The 27,085-nt window shown below is 43.5% G+C and overlaps 1 protein-coding gene across 1 annotated transcript; it reads left to right on the top strand.

Moving 5' to 3' along the window:
• The first annotated feature begins 308 nt into the window (after positions 1–308).
• LEMD1 (LEM domain containing 1) lies at positions 309–26,418 on the top strand. Its single transcript, XM_059673660.1, has 5 exons — positions 309–390; positions 1,443–1,562; positions 4,499–4,569; positions 25,227–25,303; positions 26,220–26,418. The coding sequence occupies exons 1-5, from the start codon at positions 309–311 to the stop codon at positions 26,416–26,418; spliced, it is 549 nt and encodes a 182-aa protein (XP_059529643.1).
• Positions 26,419–27,085: the final 667 nt, after the last annotated feature.

Genomic DNA, 27,085 nt, shown 5'->3' with positions numbered 1-27,085 from the left:
TTTTCCTCACATTAGTTGAGTAGAAAAGTTAGAAAGAATTGAACCCCAACATGGGGGAAAGTGACACCCACCCAAAGCGTGGCATCGAGGCAAACAAATCTGGAATAGATTTGTGGCAGAAACAGCAGAAAATGGTGATTTTTTTTTCTTTATTGCCTTTGCACCTCCAAGATTGGGGAGCTCAGTTTGGACACACTTGAGCGGACTAGTGACATTTTAGTTCTTCCTTGGAAGACTGTCTTAATGAACTTAATGTTTTACTCTTTCAGAGATCTCGCTATCAGAAAAGAGACCAAACTTCCATCACCATGGTGGACGTGAAATGTCTGAGTGACTATGAATTACAGAATGAACTTAATAAGCTTGGATTTTCACCTGGCCCAATTCTATGTATGTATGCAGCAAATATTAGAGACTAGTCATCTATGGCTCATAGACGACCTCCCAGATTTAAATTTATTTATAGTGGAAGAAACATATACAATAAAAATCATTAAACTAGAAATAGGAAAATTAAAAAGAAAACCAAACAGAAAAACCCTAAAGAAGGGAAGAGGTGATAAATACACTCAGAGACTTCATACAGATTAGTAAGTGTGGTGTCAGACAGAAAAATTATCTCTTTCCCCCAGTTGTTCTTGATTATATCACCCTGGGTTCTTTTTCATTCCTAGTATGTGCACTGTGCTAACTATGCATGTATGTATTGTCCATAGTCCCCATAGATAGAATTACAACTTTGTTAGTCTTCTCAGATGTAGCCAATGCCTGACTCTATGGTTAACTCATAGAGGCCTCACCTGAAGTGTTTGTGGAAGGGACAGAGTGAGTTGAGTAGCTGTAGGGTCCACCTCATTGTAAAAAACACAGTTAATAATGTAAGTATAAGACTAAGAAGCTGCCCTAACCGGTTTGGCTCAGTGGATAGAGCGTCAGCCTGCAGACTCAAGGGTCCCAGGTTCGATTCTGGTCAAGGGCATGTACCTTGGTTGCGGGCACATCCCCAGTAGGGGGCGTGCAGGAGGCAGCTGGTTGATGTTTCTCTCTCATTGATGTTTCTAACTCTCTATCTCTCTCCCTTCCTCTCTGTAAAAAAATCAATAAAATATATTTTTTTAAAAAGATTAAGAAGCTGAGCTTGGCTGGCATGGCTCAGGGGTTGAGCCTCAACATAGGAACCAGGAGGTCATGGTTCTATTCCCGGTCAGGGCACGTGCCTGGGTTGCAGGCTCAATCCCCAGTGTGGGGCGTGCAGGAGGCAGCCGATCAATGATTCTCATCATTGATGCTTCTATTTCTCTCTCCCTCTTCCTTCCTCTCTGAAATCAATAAAAACATATTAAATAAAAAGAATAAGGATCTGAGTTGTGAAATACCTTGAACCCAGTAAGATCCCAAATACAAGCAGAACAACTTAATCTATTCTCCACATCCTTCCTCAGCTTCCACCAGAAAACTGTATGAAAACAAGTTAATGCAATTGTTGGTCTCATCTCCCTGTGCACTTATGATGAATGGACCGGGAAAGCAGCACAGAACTCAAGACTATGAAGACAGGAAAGGTACCTTTAGAGGCTATACTGCTCGATAGCAACTTTGCACTTATTATTTTTAATATGTTTTTGTTGATTTCAGAGAGGAAGGGAGAGGGAGAGAAAGATAGAAACATCAATCATGAGAGAGAATCATTGGCTGCCTCCTGCACACTCCCCACTGAGGATCAAGCCCACAACCTGGGCATGTGCCCTTGGCTGGAATCGAGCCTGGGACCATTTGGTCCGCAGGCCAACACTCTATCCACTGAGCCAAGGCCAAACCGGCCAGGGCAACTTCGCACTTATTAACACCTTGTCCAGCATGACTTACGCAACTTTTAATGGCATGAGTGAAATAGCCACATGGCCTGTTTGCACACAAAGCCTGGACATAGGCCCCTGGGCTGCAAAGGAAATGCGTAACTCCATGTACTAGTATATATTCACGCCAGTGACTCAGTTGAGTGGCAAACCAGAAGTTCCTACAGATAATTTCCAGGTCTCCTTTGAGGTCTCAGCCTCTGCTTTGCCTCAGTCAATAAATCTGATAGTTATTTTCTTTGAATTAAATGATTTCACACACATTAAGAAGGATGAACCAGACTCTCCCTCCTTATGCTTACTGTCCTCCTGACTTCATGGGAGCTGACCACAGCTGGTCTCTCCCAGGTGTCAGGTGGGTAGGGAGTGGTGGTCCCTGGGATGCAAGTGCTTCCCCTACAGGGCCCCTGCCCAGGTGCACCTTTCACCTGTGGGGGCATCTAGTTTAGGCTCTTAGGGGGTAGACTTAAAGATTCCCACAGTACATCCCAAAGCTCTTCCATTCAGTAAATATTTACTAGGAGTTCTCTATGAGCCACAGTAAAATAATAGAAGTACCATTTTTTAAAGGCCACCAATGCATTTCCGGCCTAACTTGCATCATCTCATTTAATCTTCACAAAACTTAGCTGAAGTTCAGAGAGGCCAAGTCATGGGCACAACATCACAGAGCTAGGAAGTGGCCCCGGAAGATAAGCCTCCACTACAGGTGCCAGAAGAGCAAGGCCCATCTGTCTTTGTCAGCACTACATGTCCAGCTGCCAGGGCAGGCCCACGCCCAGAGCAGGAATGCAGGATATGTTTGTTGAATGAAAGTGATATAGAAGTGAGACTTGAACCCAGGTCTGGCTCTCATAAGTGTGCTCTTTCCACCACATACCCTCTACTTTTCTCACAATGTCTATTGTGAGAATAAACACATTACATTTTTTTACCATGTTTGATTGACACCCCCCAAAAATGGCAATTTCATATAGTTCAAATTCATAGTTCAACAAACAGTATAAGTGCCCGAGGCCCTCTACACATGCCCGGAAATATTAAAGGCAGCACGGGTGCTGAGCGGTCCCCAGGAGTCTGGAATGGCTGGCCTGGTGTAGAGAGGGCAGCAGGACAGTTGGCCTGGGGGTGCCTCAGGGCACGTGGCTGCCCCAGACCCTTTCTGGATGTGGGATGTGTTCACAGTCCTGTCCTCGCCCTGGGGCTGCCTGTTTCCTGCCTGGGAAGGAGCTGAAGGGCCGAGACCAGCCCTCAGAGGACAAGCAGTGCCGGGCTCGAAGATTCCAGGGAGGAGAGCGTGTGCACTCACTGCTTGTGACGCTGAGGGCGGCAGGGCAACGCTGCCGTATCTCAGTCCGAGCTGCCCTGGGTCCCAGCACGCAGGCCTCCACACAGCCCCCACAAAGGGGGCATCTAGTTTAGGCTCTCAGTGACTCAGTTGAGTGGCAAACCAGAAGTTCCTACAGATAATTTCCAGGTCTCCTTTGAGGTCTCAGCCTCTGCTTTGCCTCAGTCAATAAATCTGATAGTTATTTTCTTTGGATTAAATGATTTCACATACATTAAGAAAGATGAACCAGACTCTATTCCTGGTCAGGGCACATGCCTGGGTTCTTCCAGTTATGCTAGAGTCCTTTGCTTTACACTGTGTCCACCTGATGCTAGCCCTCCATGGGCAATCAAGCCAGAGGTGGGAGTTCTGCCTCAGTCCTAGCTTTGTCATGCAGCGCAGGATGCCACTGGCCAGTGGTGGGTACGAGTCAAAAACCTGCTTCTTAGAAACCGGCCTGGATCAGACATTTGAACTTGCTCATTGGAGGGGCCTCAAAGACCTGGTGCCATTAGAATGGAGGGGTTGGCATGGAACTAAGGGGGTCCCGTGGAGATTCAGCCTTGAGCACTTCACAGAAGTACCTAGTCCTGGGGTAGGAGGGAGGGGCAGCAGTTTTAGGGCATCCAGACAATGGGTGGATTCCATTCTTCCCATTTTCATTCATTGTTTTGGCACTGGGTGGGCACAGCTTTCTGATCTGCCCTTCTTTCAACCTTCCCAATTATTCTAACTTGGGAGCTCATTTAAAATCCCCTCCATGAAAAGCTCGCTGATATTCAAGAGCAGTGATTGCTCCAAGCTTATCAAACAGCTTCCTCACGGCCCGAGGCGAGGGCTGATCTACAACAACCTCTCCGCCCTGGGGTTCCCCTGCCCTGGAAGCCTGAGCACAGGTCTGGCCTTCCCTTCCCTGGACACAGAAGGACATTCTCCTGCCCTATGTGGACATTCAGAGATATGACAGGCTGACCGCTGGCTCCAAGGGGCAATGACTGGACAGTAAGCAACTGCCCAGTGGAGCACCCTGCTTGGGCTCAGCATGCATTGCTCTCGGAGGCCCCCCAACACCACAGCTTCCCTGACAGGGCCCCCCCCCCCCCAGCCCTCCAGAGGAAGGTCTAGGTGAGTTCCACAAGGGCCACTGCACAAATGCTCTCTCCCTCAGAAGGACAGAGCAAATCCTCTTCCCCTCCCAGGTATCGTCTGCCCCGTGATGAACAGAATTCACCACTCCGCTGCGTGGTGCTGATTTTCGTGGCTAGCTCCTATGTCCTCATGGCCTATTTTCCTTGTGTTTCCCATGATCCAGAGCTGAGGGGCATTATCGTTTTGAAAGGAAATATCATACTCTCATCAGAAAAAAAGAAGGGACCCCAAAAAGTATGTACCATTCGAATGTACGCGTAGTAAATATAAGAAATAGCATGTTTCACGTGTAAGGAAATAGCAAGTCACTACATTCCGTTGCGGCGGGGAAATCTAGTTTCAAGAAGCTCGTTTGAATGCAGGTTTCTGTTTTGTGAAACGATTACCAGGTTCTAGCACGAGACTCAGAGTAACAGCCCCTCTGAATAGCAGCCCCCCTTCCCCCCCGTTTTCCTCCCCGGCTGCTGCGCCCTCTCTGTGTTCACCACCTGTGTCTACATTCATAGAGCATCCAGCACAGTCCCAGACCCACAGGGAGCACAGAACACGTGCACGTTCCTGTCCCCTTCTCTTGCCCAGACGCTGAGATCTGGCTCCTACCCTCGCTGCCTTATTGGAGTTCTTGGCCAAGTGTGTGAGATGAACAGGTTTCGGGGTGCCCTTCCACCAGCCAGCTGTGTGGCGCTGGGGAGGTCGCTGAATGGACCTGAACCTCCTCTCACGGTTTAGTTACCCCCAAGGGTGAGTGTGAGGGAAAGGCAGGTGAAGCTCTTAGGATAGAACACGGCACATAATGCTTTCACCCAATCCCTAAACTCCACAATAGCAACGCTAGTGACTTGTGCTGGGCCCCTCTTTATTTAGAGACACCTGCCTCCTTCCATGTTGGCAGCTCTGCTCTCTCTAGGTTCTGGCCTCTGCCCCCTGCCTGTTCCCATCCTCACTCTGGCTTCTGGGCCCTGACTGGATGTTGCTCCTGGGGTCTCTGTCTTTAGCCCCTTCTCTTTCTGCTCCGCGTCGCTCCCCGGGGTCGTCTCATTCACTGAGCACCTCTGTGTCGTGACTCCACATATACCCCTCCACGCAGGCCCTCTCTCCTCCTGGAAAGCTCCTTCCCTCCTTCCTGCACTCACTCAGCAGATAGTTATTTATTTACTTACTTATTTTCACCCTCACCCAGGGCATGTTTTTATTGGTTTTAGAGAGAGAGGAAGGGAGAAGGGGGGTGGGAAGAGAGAGAGAAGGAAACATTGATGGGTTGCCTCTGGTACGTGCCCCAACTGGGGATTGAACCCACAACCTGGGCATGTGCCCTGACCAGGAATCGAACCCGTGACCCTTTGGTGCACAGGACAACGCTCCAACCAACTGAGCCACACAAACGCTCACTTGTAATTAAGGACATTTCCTGGGGTTATAGATTGTTTATACTTCTCCTGTGGTTACCCCAGCACCTCACTCCAGCACCACCTGCATTTGCGGCCTCCGTTTATCTTGATGGTTCCACCACCTTCCCACCCTCCAGGCTCGAAATCACATCGCTACCTTGGAAGGCCCACTCCCCCTAGCTCCTCATATACAAGCTGTTGCCACGTCCTATGGATTTGAATTATAATTTTCAAAAATCGACCCCTCCTTTCTCTCCCCCCTGCTGCTTTCCCAGCTTGCACCCGTATTATTTTGGGGTTTGTTTGTTTTTTAATCCGCACACTAGCAATACCCTCCTAATTGGCCTCTGCCTCCAACCTTTACCAATGCCATTTCAGATCTACAAGCAGCGACTGCATCATGTCTTTCATTTGCCTGGAAACTTTCAAAACAAGATGCAAACTTACTGTCCAGCAGGAAGAGACACCAGGATCTCCTGAACACTTATCTCCCTCACCATCCAACCAATGCACACTTACCTCTCACACCTCTCCCCACGCACCTTGGCCTCAACCATTGTTTATGCCTAGAACTCCTTTTATGCTTTCACCCACCCCATCTCTCTTCCTGTTAAAATCCTGTGATCACTTCAGCAATGTCTCAAAGTCCAGTCCCCTGAAAATTGCATGTTATCCCATTCAGTAGCTGTCACAGGGCTTTGCCCATGCCAGGACCCCAAAGACCACTTTACCAAGTCTACCAAACAGCTCTAGTGGCACATAGGTTAGCTTGAAAATATGGTCTAGTCAGTGTTTAAAATACTTGTTGAGTGTAAATGAATGAAAGAAACCCCAGGTAAACATTCCAGTAGTAAGTCGTTACTTTAGCTTTCCATCTGAACCTAATTCACGTTTGATGAAGTATTCTGATAGCAAACTTTCTAAAAGATATTTCTTAAATCTTTCACATGGACCTTGTTTCTGCAGAAAACCCTTTTGTCTAGTTCCTGCCAAGACATTTACAGGAGAAAAAGCAACCTGAGTACTGAAAATGCAGCAGGTGGGGGCCAATGCCCTCCAGGCATTGCTTTACGTAAACCTGAAATAAAACCACATCAATATTTTGAATTGGCAATAGAATTAAATGGAAAGTTTGTGATGGCATAAAGTGTTTTGATCTGAAGGATTATATAAGCCATTTCGATTCTCAGAAGAGCCGCGAGACATCTGTTCAATTTTAAATCCGAAAGTAAATGTAAATAAGCACTTAAATTTCCATGTTAAAAGGTAGTAGAACGTGTGTTTATTGAGACACTTGTCTGGCACCATAGACTTTAATTACTTAAGAGCATTGGTCCGTACCTAACAGTTCTCTAAGTACCCGGAAAGGTGTATTATACATTTCCTTGAAACATCAATGAACACATATTTTCCTCTCATTTCAGTAGGTTTCTAGTGAAATACAAATCACCTTGAGATTTGGATTATGGCAATTTCTGGGTACTTTTTTTTTTAAACACTGTACGTGTGTTTTATTTGTTTTTAAAAGATTTTTTATTGATTTTTCAAGAGAGAGAAAGGGAGAGGGAAAGGGAGAGAAACATCGATGTGAGAGAGAAACATTGAATGGCAGCCTCCTGCCTACCCCCTCCTGGGCATCAAGCCCGCAGCTGGGGCATGTGCCTGACTGGGAAGCCAACCGGCAGCCTTTTGGTGTACAGGACGACGCCCAACCGAGTGACACTAGCTAGGTATACATGTATATTTTATTAAATTACGTATGCAGCCTATTTGATTTGGTGATTAAGGCCTCTTAGAAAGCTAAGTCATTATATTTTTAATTGGGGATCTTCTCATCAGATAGATTCGAGACACAGCTTAAGCTTCCAGTGATGGAGTAGGGAGTGAAGCCAATGTGTGTCAGTCAGGTTGCTAAGACCTCCAAAGAGGAGAGATGGGATTCAGGAGTGGCAGGGAGGCAGAAGGACCTACTATGTCAGGCTGCACAAAGTGGGGTTTGCTCAGGTGGCCATGCCATTTATCACTACAAACAGGATGCTTTTGAAAGTGAACGGGGACACTAACCAGAAGGGGTGCTGGGATAACAGGAATAAAGCAGAACTGTCCTGGCAAACCAGGGCATCTAGTCACCCGGGTTTGGGCTGGGCGTGGTCCCAAGAGCTGAAGTGTTTGCACGTGCATACCCGTCTGCAGGGGGCTGCTGCATGCAGAGGGCGGCTGGCCCTGGAGGGTTGCCCTTGAGCACCCCAGGCCCCTTCTGGGTGTTTCCTTACTCATCCCCAGACAAGACATGCTCTTTCCTGCTAGAATCAATGTTCATTCTGTTCTCCCAGCCTGGGATACTCTCCTCATCTGGCCACCTATCATACTTATTCTCCTGGGATTTTCTCAAAATGTGTTCTGTGGGTCTGGCCCTAGGAATCGGCCTTTTCCATCAGCCCCTGTTCCCACCCCCTGTCCAAGAGCTTTTGCTCTAGGTTGTAAATGTTGATGGTAAGCCTATGTCTTTGAACCCTCTCCATTTAATTCAAAGCCAGGCATATGTGTGTGTGTGTGTGTGTGTGTGTGTGTGTGTGTGTGTGTGTGAGAGAGAGAGAGAGAGAGAGAGAGAGAGAGAGAGAGAGAGAGGTTACTTAGTCCCTGTTGGATGAACTGAAAGGAACTTTTGTCCTATGTTGATGTTGATGATCTTCCTTTTTCTGGTTTCCTATTCTGTACCATCTCTTTTGTCTTTGGGACATGCCTTAATGTATTCTCTTGAGAGACAATGCTTAGGTCACAGTGAATTGATGACCATCCAGGGAAGGGTGGCAACAGAGCTTCCAGCCTGTGAGTTAACAGCTATTTATGAAATAAAGGGCATTGTGCTAGACCTTCTTGTTCCTGTCCTGAAGAAACTTAAAAACGAGCTCTTGAAACACAGAATATGTGTATCAAAGATATGGACTCTAACCTAGCCGGTGTGGCTCAGTGGTTGAGCACCAATCTATGAATTAGGAGGTCAGGGTTTGATTCCTGGTCAGGGCATAGGCCTGGGTTGCGGGTTCAATCCCCATTGTGGGTGTGTAGGAGGCAGCCAAACAATGATTCTCTCTCATCATTGATGTTTCTCTCTCGTGGTTCCTTTCTGAAATCAATAAAAATATTATTTTTTAAAAATGGGGCTCTAGAGACAGGCTGCTTAGGTTCAAATTCCAGCTCTGCCACTAACTTGGACAAGACACTTGACCTTTCTATCTCTTAGCTCCTCATCTGTAGACAAAGATAACAATAGTCTCTATTTCATAACGTGTTATGAGGATTAAGTTAAAGTATGTAAAATAGAGTAGTGATGGCACATAGTAAGAGCTGTCAAAGTACAAATAAGAACTATTACTACCATTAATATTCCTATTATACAAAAAGGATGGTATTTAGTCATCTGCAATACAAAGCAAAAAATAATATAATGGAAGCTAAATTTTTAGTATTGTCTTTAAGCGGAAAATAATATAATGGAAGCTAAATTTGTAGTATTGAACTCTACAGACTGTGGTTTATCAGAGTGCCTGCAGATATACTTACATAATTAAATATACAGATGCAATTAAAAATTATTCTCAGGAAGTGCTGTGCACTTAGTGAAGCAGACCAAGCTTTTAAAAAAGTCATATGTGCCCTCCTGGTCTATAGGACTCCTTTCTTAGTCTGATACTTAAGTTCTTCTTTCTGTTGCCTCTTTAAACATTTTGAAAAACAATTTCACACTTAGAAAAAGTTGCAAGTAATAGTACAAAGAACTCCCATATTCTTTTTACCCAGATTAATGGTTACCTTTTACCACATTTGCTGTGTGTGTGTGTGTGTGTGTGTGCTGTGTCTTTCTGAATGATTTGAGAGCAAGCTGTAGACATGAAGCCCCTCAGTTCTCTGGCATGCATTCCGCCTACCTCCCAAGGACACTTTCCTACATGTACACGGAATAACACTCCATTAAGGAAATTCACATGGATTCAGTGCTAGCGTCCAGTATTCAGATCCCATTCAAATATCACCAACTGTCCCATAATGTCTTTGCTTTCTCGTCCATGACTAGTCTAGGAGCACATGTTGTCTTTGGTTGTCAGGGCTCTTCAGTCTCCTTCAATTTCAAACAACAGTGCCTCCATCTTCCATCTTTCCCTGGCTTTCATGCCCTTGACCATTAAAAAAAATTTTTTTTAAATTTATTTCAGACAGGAAGGGAGAGGAGAGGGAGAGAGATAGAAATATCAATGATGAGAGGGAATCATTGATCAGCTGCCTCCTGCACGCCCCCTACTGGGGATCAAGCCCACAACCCGGGGAATGTGCCCTTGACCCAATCGAACCCAGGACCCTTCAGTTGGCAGGCTGACGCTCTATTCACTGAGCCAAACCAGCTAGGGCACCCTTGACCATTTTAAAGAGTACACGCCTGCCCTAGCCGGTTTGGCTCAGTGGATAGAGCGTCGGCCTGTGGACTGAAGGGCCCCAGGTTCGATTCCGGCCAAGGGCATGCACCTTGGTTGCGGGCACATCCCCAGTAGGGAGTGTGCAGGAGGCAGCTGATCAATGTTTCTCTCTCTCATCGATGTTTCTAACTCTCTATCCCTCTCCCTTCATCTCTGTAAAAAATCAATAAAATATATATATATATTAAAAAAAGAGTACACGCCTTTCATCCTGTAGGGCGACTTTTCTGTCTGATTTTCCTTTTGACTGTTCATAGAGGCCATGTCTTCTGCGCAGGAAATCCTCAGAATGATGCTGTGCTCTTCCCAGAGCACCACACCAGGCAGCAATGCCACCCTGTTCCACCGCTGGCAACATTAACCTTCCTCACCTGGAGAAGTTGGTGTCTGTCAGGTTTCTCCATAAAACCATCATTTTTCTTCCATTTGTAATCAAACAGTATTCTGCGGGGAAATATTCTGAAATGACACTAACATAGTGCTCCTATTCAAACCTCATCCATTAGCCCTAGCTCCCCTAGACGACTGCTGAATCAACTTCCATTGTGATGATGGCCCATTGAGACTTTCTATTCCTATTATTCCCTCTGCATTTATTAGATGTAGTCAACATAAGGAAGACCTTCCCTTCACCCCCATTTTATTCACTCATTTATTTGGTTTTTTTGTTCTTTGTTTCATTTGTTCTTTCATTCAGTTATATTAGTATGGACTCATTGATTCTTTTTAATCAAACGGACTGTATCTTGATATCTTTATATATTTTAATGCTCAAATTGTCCCAGATTCGGCCGGTGGGAGCCTTTTTAATATGGGTACTGTGTCCTTTTGATATGTCCTCCTCCTTCCTTGAGCATGTCCTGAATTTCTGGCACAAAAAGATGTTTCAGACCCAGCTGGTGCTTTTTCTGCCCCAGGAGCCTTGGATGGTGTCTACTGCAGGATTGTGTTTACTTTTGCGGTAGGATGGCATTTAAAAACCAGGATCTAGCTCTGGTCGGTGTGGCTCAGTTGGTTGAGCATTGTCACATGCCCTGAAAGGTTGCCAGTTCGATTCCCAGTCGAGGCACATGCCCAGATTGCATGTTCACAGTCCCCAGTTAGCCAGGGTGCATTCAGGAGGCAACTGATCAATGTTTCTCTCTCATATTATTGTTTTTTCTCTCTCTCTCTCTTTCTCTCCTGTCCTCTCTCTCTAAAATCAATAAAAAACATATTTTAAAAAAGATCTAGTCAACTAAAGGACTTGTATGCATGCATATAAGCATAACCAATGGACATAAGACACTGGGTGATAGGGGAGGCTAGGGGACTGTCTAGGGCGGGGGGATAAAATGGATACATATGTAATACCCTTTGTAATACTTTAAGCAATAAAAAAAAAAATAAATAAATAAAAATAAAAAAAGATCTAGGTCTTCAGTGAGCTCATTGCTACTGGGAGTCATTGCTTCTAGGTCCTCTCGGTGGGTAGAGCTAGAAAATAAAGGTGCGTGTATATATGCACATGCACATATGCATCACAACTATTTTTGTATCTCTCTCTATACAAATTTAAAATTCATAAGTGCATATTGATCTTCAATTACAATTCAACATTTCAGTGTTCTTTCTAATCAGTCTTTCCCCTTTCTGTTTGTAAGTCACTTCTGTGACACTGAGAAACCTGGCTCCCATTACCCTCCATAGATTTGTGTTTTGCTCCACTTTCTAATTTCCTCAGGGTAACCAAGCTCCCAGTCATAATAGCCACCTCCGTCTCTGCATAACCCTCCCATCACCATCTCTCTTCCTTGGACACAGGGCACACTGAAGCCTGCATGCTGTCCCCTTCCCTCCGCTGCCATTCTTCAGCCACCAGGAGCCCCAATATACACAGCCCCTCCTCCTTCATTTCTTTGGCCTCCAGGTATTCTGACCCCTCATTCATGTCGCCTCTGCCCCACTTCTTGTGCAGGACACATGACATCCCAGGGAAGGACACGGAAGGGAAGGAAAGCTTCATGCTTCTTTTTTGCTTCCAATTCTGAAGTCTGTGTCAATGTCTTTGTGCCAAAACTTCAGTAGGATTTTTACTCTTGTGTCTCAATCACTGTTGTTGTTGGTAAGATACTTTGTAGGCCTATAATGTGCATGTGCAGGGCCTACCCCAATTGCTACCATCGGAAGACACGGTGTACCAAGGGAATATATATTAAAGGACTACCATTAAGTGTGTGGTTTGAGTTGCATGTAAAGGTTTTAGACGACCTGATGTTAAACCTCTCTATAATAGTTTCTTAATTAATTGAAAAGCATCCTTATTCCCAATAGTTGTTGTATATTCCAGCTGGGTCAAAGTGAAGAGTAAATTACATATTTTGTGACTACTTAATAAACCCTTCGTTCTTACCTTTGACACGTACTAATGGGAGCTAAATAGCATATTTACAAGGAATGCGATGCTCTTCCTGTAAAACTACTGACCTCCTAGTATGTCTGCTTAAATACACTAATAATCCATTTCTTTATCTTATTGACCACTGTGCTTATTGATGCTGATTCTTTCTGTGTAATAGAACCCAGTCTTTGAAATGCAAGAGCCTCAGGAAGAGTTAGTGAAACCAAACTCTGATTACAATGGTTCTAAGATGATAAGAAAGGTAAACTTATTTGTTTTCATAAAGCTGAATTATGAGCAGTGGTGTTCTCTTCCTATAGGAAAAATATGCATTTGTTTAAAATCCCTAGCTTTGCTTCTGTTTTCATCTAAGAATATTTAACCAAACTCACTTTAGCTAGTTTATCATTTGCATGATGGGTGTAGCTATATGTATCCATTTTAAGGAAAGGAGTTTCCTGTTTACCTCCACGCTGAGCATCCCTGAGTTATTTTGATCTCTTGGGATTTATTAGGGCTTCCTTAGTACCAGGCACTATTCATCTCGATGCATGAGTCCAGGCATGATTTATTATGATGATCGATCGTGGAATTTCCTCTCTGAAAGGCTTGTTGGAGGAGGCTATGTGGCTCATCGTACAGATGCAGAAAGAAGCAGAGAGGGGGTATGACTTGCCTAAGACCACACGGTGTTAGCAGAAAAATTGGAAATGGCATTCCAGTCTTGTAATTTCCATGTCATAGCCTTTCCCATTATATCCAGCTGCCAAAGGAAGAGGAGCCACAACCAGGCACCTGAGTGGTGAAACAGCTCCCCCCAGTGTCTCTTTTCATGGTCTCCCAGGACGCAGGGCTTCTCGTCCCCTATGGCAGCGAAGGCTTTCTTTCTGGGGTGGCTTTGCTATGAGAGTGCGTCTGAGGCATTTTCCACTGGCCCCTCTGTCCTCCCATTAAAGCCATGGTACAGAAATCAGCACAGCTAAAATGGACTGACTGATATGCACATGGGTACCTGGAATTTGCCCAAGTACACAGAAGAAAATTCAAACCTGAAAACCTTTTTTATTTGATTTGATTTTTAAAATATATTTTATTGATTTTTTCACAGAGAGGAAGGGAGAGGGATAGAGAGTTAGAAACATCCATGAGAGAGAAACATCAATCAGCTGCCTCCTGCACACCCCCTACTGGAGATGTGCCTGCAACCAAGGTACATGCCCTTGACCGGAATCGAACCTGGGACCCTTCAGTCGGCAGGCCGATGCTCTATCCACTGAGCCAAACCAGTTAGGGCTGGAAATCTTTTTTAAAAGAAATATGTTTTTATTGATTTTAGAGAGAGGGAGGGCAAGAAACATCCATGATGAGAGAGAATCATTGATCGGCTGCCTTCTACACACCCCCTACTGGGGGCCACGCCCGCAAACCAGGCATGTGCCTTGATCAGGGATGGAACCGAACTGTGACCTACTGGTTCATAGGTCGACTGTCAACCACTGAGCCACACCAGCCGGGCCAAAAACCTTTTTTGATATTTTATTATAACATATGCATCTAAAAAGATATAAAAAATTATGTAATAAGCAGTTTGATTCTCACACTAGAGATTAAAAATTACTATAAATCATTGCTAATTTTGTTGAAGACCCCAATGATCATATTCCCCTTCCTTCATTTCCCCCAAGGTAACCACTACCCTGAATTTTCTACTTATTATTCTTTTCCTTTTCTTTACAGTATCCACAAACTTTAGTTTCTCATGATTTTGGATTTTATTTAAATGATATCATAGTGTAAGTATTCTTTGGTAACTTCCCTTTACCATTCACCATTATGTTATGAGCATCACTCAATACTTGTAGCTCTCACTCATTAATTGTCACTGCTGTATGATTATTGTAAAAATATATTTATCCATTCCTTATTTACGGGACATTTGAATTGGTTGCCAAGTTTGCCTAATACAAACAATGCTGATACAAACAATTGTGGTACATAATTCATTGTATACATGTGCAAGAATTTTTTTCTGATTGAATGACTATACCCAGAAGGGGAACTGCTGACTTGAAGGATATATACCTGATCTTCAGCTGAAGAGATCATGCTAAACCTCTCTACAGTGGCCACACCACTTTATATTCCTACCAGCAACATATTAAAAGCTCCATTATTCTAAATCTTCTTCAAATTTTAGTCTTGCCAGATTTCATTTTTGTCAATGTAGTAGATATAAGGTGGTATTTTATTATGATTGTAATTTGTATTACTCTTATGCTAATAAGGTTGAGCATCTTCTCACATGTTTGTTGGTTATTTATGTTTTGTTGTCTGTAAAATGTCTTTTCGTATTTTTTGCCAATATTTCTATTCGGTTGTTTATCTTTTTTCTCATTAATTTATAGGAGCTCTTTTTTAAAAATATATATATTTTATTGATTTTTTACAGAGAGGAAGGGAGAGGGATAGAGAGTTAGAAACATCCATGAGAGAGAAACATCGATTAGCCGCCTCCTGCACACCTCCCACTGGGGATGTGCCCGCAACCAAGGTACATGCTGTTGACCGGAATCGAACCCGGGACCCTTCAGTCCGCAGGCTGACGCTCGATCCACTGAGCCAAACCGGTTAGGGCTATAGGAGCTCTTATATATTTTGGATACTAACCCTTTGTCAGTCATAAGTGTAACACAGATCTCTTAGTAGTTTGGGGTTGTCTTAACATTTTTTGTTTGTTTTTTTAGCAGTTCACATCATAACTGAGAGTAAGATACAGAGATTCTCATATAACCTCTGCCCCCCACCACATGCATAGCCTCCTCCATTATTAACATCTCCCACAGTGGGCTTGTCTTTTCACATTTTTCTACTAGCCTTTTTAAAAAAGTCCTCACCTGAGGGTATGCTTTCATTGATTTTGAGAGTGAGAGAGTGAAAAAGTAAGAGAGAGAAAGAGAGACGACAGAGAAGAGAGAGAGAGAAACATTGGTGTGAGAAATATCAGTTGGTTGCCTCCCAAACTGGCCCTGACCAGGAATCAAACCTGCAACCTTTTGGTGAATGGGGTGATGCTCCAACCAACTGAGCCACCAGTCTGGGGCTCTACTTGCCTTTTAAAAATGTAATTTAAAACAATTTTCAAACTTAAAGCAAGTTTTCAACAAAGAACTCCTATATGGCCTTCACCCAGATTTACCAATTGTTAACATTTTACCACATTTGTTTTATAATTTTATCTATTTATTATTTTTTCTTGAACTAATTTATGACATCATAATCTTTTACTTTCTCCCCAAAACGTCATTATATATGTCCTTTAATCTAAAAACATAAGGACATTCACATCACAATGATGAGAATCACAAATTTTCATATATATACAGTATATACTATATATATGTTTTTATTTAAGTTTTGATTGCTTTCAGAGAGAGGAAGGGAGAGGGAGAGATAGAAATGTCGATGGGCTGCCTCCTGCACGCCCCCTACTGGGGATTGAGCCTGAAACCCGGGCATGTGCTCTGACAGGGAATTGAACCAATGACCTTTTTTGATACATGAGATGATGCTCAACCAACTGTGCCACACCGGCTGGGCAGAAATTTTTGTTAAGGTTAAATTCACATAACATAAAATTTACTATTTTAAAGTGCAAAATTCAATGGCATAAAGAACAGTATATTCATAATGCTGCCTCGCTCTAGATTCAAAACATGTTCATTCACCCCAAAATAAAACTCAATACCCATGGCACAGTTACTCCACAACCCCCTCCTGACAACTACTAATCTGCTTTCTGTTTCAATGGATTTTTTTCCTTCTGTATGTTTCATATAAATGGAATCATCCAATATGTGATGTTTTGTGACCTTTTAAATTTACCATAAGGTTTTCAAGTTTCTCCATGTTGTACTGTGTGTCTGTATCCACACATCATCTCTTTTTATGACTGAATAATAATGTTATGGACATTTGGATTGTTTCTACCTCTTGGCTACTGCAAATGTTGGTACTGTGAAGGTTCATTCATATATAAGTATTTGTTTTCAATCCTTTTGGATATACCAGTATACCTCCAAGTGGAATTTTTGAGCCATGTGGTAATTCTGTGTTTAACTTTTTAGTAATGGCAAAACTGTTTTCCACAGTGGGTGATCATTTTACATTCCCACCACCAATGTATGCAGGTTCCAATTTCTCCATATCCTCGCCAACCCAACATTAAAAACAATTTTTTAATTGATTTTTAGAGAGAGAGAAAGGGAGAGAGAGAATGCCCTCTACTGGGGGACCCAGCCCACAGCCCGAGCCAAGCCCGTGCCCTGACTGGATATTGAACTGGTAACCCTTGGGGTCACGATGCTCAACCCATTGAGCCACAGCAGCTCAGACTCCACCCCAACTTTTTAAAAATGGCCGTCCTCGTACGTATGAAGTATTAGCTCACTGTGGTCTTGATTTCCCTGATGACTAATGATGTTGAGACTCTTTTCATTTGCTTATTGAATATTTGTACATATTCTTTGGAGAAATGTTTATTCAAATCACTTGCCCATATATTTTTTAAAATATATTTTATTGATTTTTTACAGAGAGGAAGGGAGAGAGAGAGAGAGTTAGAAGCATCGATGAGAGAGAAACATCAATCAGCTGCCTCCTGCACATCTCCTACTGGGGATGTGCCCGCAACCAAGGTACATGCCCTTGACCGGAATCGAACCTGGGACCCTTCAGTCCGCAGGCCGACGCTCTAGCCACTGAGCCAAACCGGTTTCGGCACTTGTCCATATTTTAATTGGGTTGTTTGTCTTTAGATTGTTAAGTTGTAAGAATGTTTATATACCGTATTCTGAATACTAGTCTGTTATCAAATATATGATTTGCAAGTATTTTTCCCATTCTGTGAAAAAGATTGCCTTTTCTCTTTCTTCATAATGTCATTTGATGCACAGAAGTTTGCTTATGATATTTCTTGACGTGGATTTCTTTGGGTTTATCGTTTAGAATTCACTCAGCTTTTTGAAATCTGTAGATTTGTATCTTTTGCCAAATTTGGGACATTTTCAGCTCTTATTTCTTCAAATACCTTTTTCATCCCCACCTTACTCTTCTCTACTCCAGGGACTCTGATAACACAAACATTAGATCTTTTGTTTTGTGTTATTTTTTGGAAGAGGTTACACGGTTAAGAGACCATAGATAATAATTCTGTGAGATCTCCAGTATCTTCAGCAGCGACCATGGTGCGTTCACTGGTCTCTGTCTTCTTCAATCACCCCAAAGGGTGTGATAACATTATTGATCTCTTCCTTTACCAGTCACAGTATCTTAATGTAGTTCAGATGATGTGTCCACATATTCTTCGCCACTTGACTACAGCAGTCATAACAAACAAAGATGTTCGAAAACACCCCTGGGTGCTGAAAGATCTAGGCAAAGTTATTCAATGGGATTCTTACACATGCAAAGACCCAATTACCGTTTGTTGAATGCTTAGATGTTCACTTTTACTTTGATGGGGCTCAGAAAAAGCGGAGGGAATGTGAACCTGTGCTCATAAATGACTTCCTGGTGGCTTGTCTCGAGGGTTTCGCTGAAAATTCCCATCTTTTCATATTTGAGACTTCTAGTTGCATCCACCATGTATCAGCATTAACATGTTGGCAGATAAACAGAGCGTGACTCCAGATGCAGCTGAAAGGTGGATTGTAAATTTGGTTAGAACTGCAAGACTATATGCCAAGATCGATTCTAAATTAGGTCGCGTGGTTATGGGTAACAGTGCAATCTTAACCCATCAGCCAGTAATTGAAAACACCAAAAGCCTTTCATTTAGAAGCCAGATGTTGACTTTTAATATTTAGAAGTAACTTAATCAGAATAGTAGGTTAGAGGCTCCTAACAGGGCAACCGAAGACTCTGCCTTTTACTAAAGAATTGTAAAGGGAAACAACAAAACTATAAAGGAAAGGTGAAATAATGAAACTATTATATAAAGGGTGACATACATTTTAGAAACAACATATTGAGTATAACTTTTAGAGAATTTGCATATAATGGGATGTTTCATGAAGAAACAGAGTTCATTGATTCTTCCCTCTGTCTTCTCCATTCTCTGTCAAGCCGTCTTGCCAGTGTTTTACTTCATTTGCATTCTTTTAAATTCTAAAACTTACACTGGGTTCTTCTTTATATATTCTACTGATCTGCAGAGAGATAATTTTTTAAAATTGTTTCATACATGTTTAGGTGGTCTTTGAAACATTTTATGATGGCTGCTCTAAAATCTTGGTCAGCTAATTCAACATTATGCCTTCTCGGTGCTGGCATGGGTTATCATCTTTTCTCTTCAAATTATGAGAGACTTTGGGTTGTATTGGAATATTCTGTTTTAGCTTCCTCCTCAGACTTTATACGCTGGTGGGGGAAGAGGGACCCCAGCTCTTCACTGCAGGGCAAGTGGTAGAAGTCCACATCCCCCACTGGGCCTCCATTGACACCCTGTTGTATGTTTGTTGGTTCATTATTGCTGGGGTGCTGGGGAGGCGGGGGAGTGGAGAGGGAGGGCAGTGGTCCATGATACTAGCCCAGTAGGAACGAGGTGGAAGTCCAGGCTTCCCAAGCACCCTGGCTAGTGGGCTGTTTGGTAAAATTTTTGGTCTTGTGAGGCTGCCCCTTCCTCCTTTCCTGCTCTTTGGCTTTCCAGAGACTTTTTGTTTGCACTCTTTGGTGTTTCCAGGTTGCCAGCAAACAGGCTGGGGTATGTGAGGTAAAAAGAAAATCCAGGGCATTCACTGCAAATCATTCCTCGGGTCCTGAGGCCCCTAGCCCATCTGCTTTTCTCCACCTTTCAGAGTCTTCTTCTGTTTGCTTTACATATAGTGTCCAGGTGTTGCCGATGGAAATGGGGTTCTTCCACGGAGTCGCAAGAAAAGCATTTCAGGGACCCCCACATGGGAGGATGAGGCACAGTGGTAAGACTTACTAGAGCTGGAGCAAATGCAAGGGACTGTCCCCAGGCGCCAGTGTCTCATCCACCACCAGGCGGCTTAGCTTCGTCCAGCTGTGGGAGAAGCCCAGCCTTGCCTTCACCAAGCCCAGAAGAGCCAGAGCCCAGAGATCGTGTGCCCCTGCTCAGTACCGGCGGGCACCCAAGGCTGCCATCGTTCACTTTAGTCCATGCCAAACCTTAGCCCAGTGCAGCCTCAGTTCCCAGCTCTGCTCCTGCAGCCGCTGCCCTGCTGCACCCAGGCCGGCACGTGGAGCCTGTGCTTGGGTGCGCAGCTGCGACGGAGAGAGAATGTGCCCAGCAGGTGAACAAATAGGGAACATGTGCTACCGAGAGAGGCCTTTAGTAGGCTTTGATTGTATTCCCTCAGGCTTGGGAAGGGCTAAGCTTTCTTTCAAACGAACCGATCTCTTTCCTGGCTCTTTGCAGGCTTGTTTTGGGGTCTTCCCCAGATCCAATCCCTTCCCTAGATCTTCTGGGGTTTCATGCGTGCAACCAATCCAATCCTTTTCCCAGGCTAGACACCTCCCCTCTGTGGTCACCATCTTGGCTCCTACTGCGAATGCCTCAAAGTAGAAGGATCTCCCTCTGTACCATCTTGGTTTCTACTGCACAAGTGCCTAGCAAAGGAATTCCCCTTTATTGTGTATTCCTCTCCCACATAGTACCAGCGGGTGGACCCCTTGTACCTGGGGGAGATTGGAAAGCAGGTCCTTCCTCCCTACACAGGGGGATGGAGAGGTGTTAATCCCCTTGCTGGGGTGTGTGTGGGGGGCGGGGGGGGGGGAGACAGCTATTCGCTATTCTCTGGGGTATCAGCTATCCCCTGGGGTGTCTGAAGCTGTAGCTTCCAGACTTAAGCCTGATTAAGTGTAACTTTCAGACTCAATCAGGCCCAGCCAGTGTAGCTCCGGTCTCTTTTGTTAACTCCTAGCTGCCTGTGCTCACACAGGGATTTTGGCTATATTGAGCAGAAGAATTTTGGAGAAGTATACCGGTATCTATCTCATCTTGTTCCCAATACCATTTTGAATAGTCTGACCTTTCTCATCTGGTTGGCAATGTTAGCTCTTGTCATTCATCAAATTTCCACAGGGGTTTTAAAATGCACCGAGGATTTGTTTTAATCAGGTATAGTAAGGGGACAGGCAGGGAGATGACTGCCTTCCAAAGAAGTGTATTACCTACAGTACCCCAGAGGGTTGATTGCATCATGCCAATGGGCCACCTGGGGAAGGAGCAGGGTCAGGCAGGAGGCAGGAGGGAGAGGAAGGCATGGGCACAAGGCTTTGTTGTGGCCTTTGCAGGGAGGAGTGGGTGAGGCAAGGTAAGCATTTTAGGATTGGCTAGTTGGACTAATTTCAGCAGTTCTGGGCTTTAGGGGTGGACCCTAGTTGGCCAATATCTGGCCCTGGGCTGATGTAGGACAGGGAAAGTATTGGCTTGGTAAGTGAATGTTAGATAAAGGAGGTTGGAGGGGTTGGTTGGCTTGTACATGGAAGGCGCAGTCACAGGGAGTCTTTTCTATCCCTAGGAGTGGGCCAGCTTCGGAGAGACAGTCTCTCCAGGGTCAGCAAGGCCCCAGGATGCCAAAGCCTCATAAAATACAGACAATAAAAACCGTGATTAATAGTACAACGGGGTCTCTATTCTGATCAATGTGTCCAGCTTGCGCTCCTAGAAGAATGTCTTCATTACCAGAGCAACCCCTCTCACCTTGTTGGTTTAAATTGGTCAGTGGATTTTACTTGTCCCTTAGTTCTTGCAAATAAATTTTAGAATAAACTTATCAAGTTCCATGAAAAATTCAGAATGTGATTTAGATAGAAATTTTGCTAACTTTATAAATTAACCTGGAAAAAGCTGAATCTTTACTCTGTTGAGTCTTCCTGCTCATGAACATGTTACATCTTTCCATTTATTGAAATTTTCTTTAATGTCCTTCAGTAAGATTTTTATTGTTTTCTCAATAAAGGCCATGCTCATCTTTTGTCAGCTTTATTACTAGGTAGGCTTTTAATTTTTGTTGCCAAATTTTGTTGGAAATAAGAATTCTTTTGTTGGGAACAGTATCTTTGAAAAAATATGCTTTAAATGGTTTGTTGCTGGTATATGGAATTGCAGTTGACTTTTGTCAGTACCTTTTGTCTTATAACAATGAACTCTTAGCAATTATAATAATTTTCCTGCAGATTCTTTTTAGTTTAATTTGTATACCTTTAATTTCTTTTTGTTTACCTGTGCCTCTACGACCTTTTTATTACAATATTATGTAAGTGATAATAGTAGGAATACTTTCCTTAGTTCTGATTTAAAGAAAATGCTTTTAACATTTTACCTCTTTTTAAAAATATTTTTAATTGATTTTAGAGAGGAAGGGAGAAGGAGAGAGAGAGAGATAGAAACATCAGTGATGAGAGGGACTCATTGATCGGCTGCCTCCTGCATGCCCCCACACTGGGGATCAAGCCTGCAACCCAGGCAGGTGCCCTGACCAGGAATCAAATCCTAACCTTCTGGTTTATAGACCAATGCTCAACCACTGAGCCACGCCAGCCAGGCTTAATATTTTACCTTTGAGTGTAATTTTTGGTGTAGGTGTTGGGAGATACCTTGTATCTAGTTAAGAAAGTTCCCATTCCATTCCTGGTTTGCAAGAAGATATTTTAAAGCAGGATTGCAGATGATCACAAAGTTTTTAACCTTTCTTTTGTTAATGTAGTGCAGATTATTTTAAAAGGCTTTTAATTAATTCAAAATCATTATTTAGGTTAAAAGAACACAATGTTTTAAATTAGAGCTTTATTAAATCAAGGTTGAGGTAAAAACAATAGAGTGAAATTATTGCAAAATCTTTATTAACTTAATCAGTTTTAGTCAATAAAGGGATTTGGGGTTTACTCAATATTAAAGAGCTCTAAATTGAGTTTTTTTCCCCACTTGTAAGAAGGTCATAACTGCCAGTTTGCCAAGTCATTTGTAAAAATGTCTGGTTCTACGTACAGGCCTTTCTTCAACAATTGCATTAGTGAGGGAGAGTGATTGAAAAACGTAACACATTTCAGCTTGAAGACAATTTCATCCCCACCTCCCGGGAGCATCACTGCCTCCTGGCTCCCTAAGCTCCAACAGTAAGAAGTCCTGGAAGTATAAGAGGAAGGAGGGGTGGGGGACTCAGCACTCAGCGCCTCTTCTTTCATTGCCCATAATTGAAGGTGCCAGCCTATGACATTTCAGGCCAGGTTTGGGTCCACACTGTAAAATACACATCTTGCATAATGCAAGCAAACTTGTATTTGTTTATGGGTAAATATTAATCATTTTAGTCAGAGTAGATCCTTTTTCAAAAACCAGATACATTTTTTGATGAGTAGTGATTTCGTGAGAATACTGGGGAATGCTCCAGTCCTCCCAACTTCCTTGTCCATGGCCTACTGTTGTGTGAGGCCTCTGGCAGCATGGGAGGTGTCAGAGGCCCCTCTCATGTTCAGGGGGGCTGGGTTCCCGGGAAGGGGGATAAACACCAACTTACCAATGCCCCGACATGGTAAATATCATGCCTTGATTAAAGACAACATGTGCATTAGGGCTGAGGAAATATAGACTAGACAACTGATCTGAGTGAATGAGAATAATAAAGGAGACTTCTTGCAGGAGGGAAATTATTTTTAGGAATTGAAGGATAATACTGTGTGACCCTAAGCTAGTTACTTAAGCCTTCTGTGCCTCAAGACTCATCATCTCCCATATGGAGCAATGACAGTGCCTACCAGATGAGGGGAGGGTGGTCCAGGAGACCTCGGTGAATTAGTGGGTTAATGGGGCCTGGCACCTGGTAAATGGTGGTTAGCAACATCATCTGACACCACAGCTTCACATTCTTGGACATTGCAGACACTTGAGGATGATAAGGCCTGAATATCCTACATAATAAAGAGCTAATATGCTAATTAGACTGAACAGAACGACCATCCGGACGGACGACCTTCCAGACGAAGCCAGGGCTGAGAGGGCTGAGGTATCGGGCCTCTAGTGAAGCCTGAATAGACAATCAAGGACAACCAGACAGTTGAGGAAAAATGGAACATGAAATTAACAGTAATTATCATTAGCACTAAGTGCTTTCATTAAGTGCTTACTATATATCAGGAAATGGTTTAATCATTTTGCATAGATGAAGTCACTTAATCTTTATAATTTTATCTCACAGAGAGGAAACAAAAGCATAGAGAACTATGCATTTTTACTTTATTGAAAAAATGACAACATGAAAGAAATTTTTGGAAAAGGAAAAGAAAACATGATTGTCCTTAATTCTATCCCTCATACAGAACATTTCATTTTCCTAAATTATTTTCTAGTCCTTGTTCATGGCCAACTTTAAAAAAATAGTTTCATTCTTCGTATAAAAATGCTGCATGCTCACTAAAAAGGCTCCGAGCACCTGGTCGGTGGTGTGATTCTGGTTGAGCGTTGACCCATGCACCAGGAGGTCACCAGCTCGATTCCTGGTCAGGGCACATGCTGGGGTTGTGGGTCCGATCCCCAGTGGGGGGCTGTGCAGGAGGCAGCTGATTAATGTTTCTCAGAATATTTCTATCTCTCTATCCCTCTCCCTTCTTCTCTCTCTAAAATAAATAAAAACGTATTTTTAAAAAAGCTCTAAGCAATAAAAGTACAAATAAAAGTGCAAAATAGAAAGATGATATTTAAGAACAGAATGCTTCTTGTGTCAAGTGACCCTTGACACTGGTGTGTCTATTGTTCATGTGTGAGTCACTGATGTAAAATATTACTTCATGAGCCCTCACTTGCATGGCTCAGTTGGTTGGGTGTCATTCCGTGCACCAAAAGGTTGCCATTTCAGTTCCCAGTCAGGGCACATAACCAGGCTTGCGGGCTCCATTCCCGGAGGGGGCGTGTGCAGGAGGCAGCCTATCAACCTTTCTCTCTTGTCGGTGTTTCTCTGTCTCCCCCTCTCCTTTCAAAATATTTTATATTATGAAGTACTAAACTACCTGATGTACCAAAAACTTTATCAGTCCCTAGATCAGTGATGGCGAACCTATGACACGCGTGTCAGAGGTGACACGCGAACTCAATTTTTTGGTTGATTTTTTTTTGTTAAATGGCATTTAAATATATAAAATAAATATCAAAAATATAAGTCTTTGTTTTACTATGGTTGCAAAGATCAAAAAATTTCTATATGTGACACGGCACCAGAGTTAAGTTAGGGTTTTTCAAAATGCTGACACGCCGATCTCAAAAGGTTCGCCATCACTGCCCTAGATTATACAATTTTTAAAAAAGATATTAACTTTTTAAAATCCTTGCCTGAGGATATGTTTTATTGATTTTAGAGAGAGCGAAAAACAACAATGTGAGAGAGAAACATTGATTGGTTGCCTCCTATTAGCACCCCAAGCAGGGATGGAATCTGAAACCTGGTATGTGCCCTGATCCGGGATCAAACCCACAACCTTTTGATGGACCGGATGATGCTCCGATACGATTATTTTCTAGAACAAAAAATAAGGCCCTTTGTACAAGACATTGGAAACTGTGAGGGCTCTTCTTGATCATTTGTATTATCTTTCTGATAAATAAGTTCTTCTTGATATTTTCTTTCTGTTCATTAGAGACCCAAGGCTTTCACCTCTACACCAAAAGCCCCACATATCTACTGTCCGCATCATAAGCACGCTGAGAAAATAAGGTAATACTTTTCTTAGCACCTGAGGAGAAATTACTGACGTATGTAACTTCTGAAAAAAAATGTTATTCAGACTTTTGGGAAGGGTTTGAGTCTGAAAAAGAATCTGTTTCGAGAGAAGAAAGATTCATAATATCTCATTTCAAAGCTCAAGGGGCCTTACAGAGTCTCTAGCTCACCACTTAGGTTTAGAGGCCAGAGGGGTTGAGGGGGGATGCGCAAAGTCACAATGCACTGAGACCAGAACCTGAGGTTCTGGATTGGTAGACATTTTTTCTTTGTGTCTTAGAAAATGGGGAAAGAAAGAGAGAGAGAGAGAGAGAGAGAGAGAGAGAGAGAGAGAGAGAGAGAGAGAGAGCAGGTAGTTGAAATAAAAGCTCAAGATTGGCCATTTTATTAGTCAGAAAGTAAAGCTTTCTGGAAAGTTCCCTGACTTTCCAGAATAAACTTCAGCCAATTTCCAGATTAAACCAGTGAAAACATAAGACTCTCTGAAAGGTTTCAGAAAGCACCCTCTTGCTCTTTGAAATGCAAAATTAGCACATTTCAAAAGCACTTCCCATCTGCACCCTGAAAGGCTGGGTTTAGACTGGGAAGAAAGGACTGTGGACTGGTGTCCCCCATTCGGCTTTTGCGGCTCCCCAGTAGGGACCAGGGGATCTGTAAGTCCCTGGGCCAGGCCTCACGCCGGCATCGACAGACATAAAGAATAAAGAAATGCTTGTGGGGCATTTGAGACCTCACATCCCCATGATACCCTGTTTAACATCCGCTTGTTAACATTAGCCTAGGTTTTTCATGATAGAGGCCTGCTCCCTCAAGCCCCACAGGGTTGCTCCTTTGAGCCTCAAGGCCACACACGTTTGGGGGTGCTGGTTCGTCCTGTACTCAACCCTAAGAGCCACTAATGTTTTCCCAGGTGGGCCTCAGGAGCGCCATACCTCAGATTCAGAGAATGGAATAGCGCCAAAGAGAAGGCCTACTGCACAGGATACGGGAGTGCTGGGAGCAGGAACCTAGAACGGTTTCCAGTGGGCTTGACGCTTGCTGTGTTTGGCATCTTCATCATTGTGGTATTTGTCTACATAACCGTGGAAAAGAAGCCGCTCTTTGGTTAAGTGCTTTCGGAGCAGAGCAGTGATTGCCTCAAGCCCTCCTGCTTCAAGGAAGAACGGGACTGCTCTGAAGGGGGAGGCCAGCCCTGTAGCCAGGTAGTCTTCCCGTGCACTGTGCACTCTCTCCGTTCTGTACCCAGGCTCAGCCAGGTGGAAGGAACAAGGGGAAGAAGGAGAGCTGAATCAGAGGGACTTCTATGAGGCATGCCGGCCATCATTAAAGGTGCTTCTACACTGAAGTGCACTTCCCAAAAGGAAGCTGAGCCTGCATCTTTCTTTTTAATGAGGTTAACCAGCCATTGATTACATGTTATTCACTCAATTCACTCTTCAAATTGTATAGTCCACCACAGGAAAGGCCGCAACAGGTAATTAACAAAAAAAGAGTGCATCTGATGTGGCAAACACAAGGAAATATCCAACGTCACCCAAAAACAACTTAGAAAATGACAGCATTTTCACCATTGAAACCTAGCAAGGTTTGAACACATGAAGGCCTGATGAGGGAGTGATCATGGCCTCTGGGACCAGACAGAGCTGGGTAGGTCCCTGGCTCCTCTGTATATTGACGCTGTGAACTTGGATGAGTTGGTTGTCTTCTCTGAGCTTCAGTTTCAACTTCTGAAACTAGAGGTAGTATAGACCTCTTAGGGCCGTGGTCAGCAAACTG

Source organism: Myotis daubentonii, chromosome 18, assembly GCF_963259705.1.
Source record: "Myotis daubentonii chromosome 18, mMyoDau2.1, whole genome shotgun sequence".
NCBI lineage: Eukaryota > Metazoa > Chordata > Mammalia > Chiroptera > Vespertilionidae > Myotis > Myotis daubentonii.
Note: the sequence above shows the minus strand (reverse complement) of the source record. Positions and strands in the feature narration are given on the sequence as shown.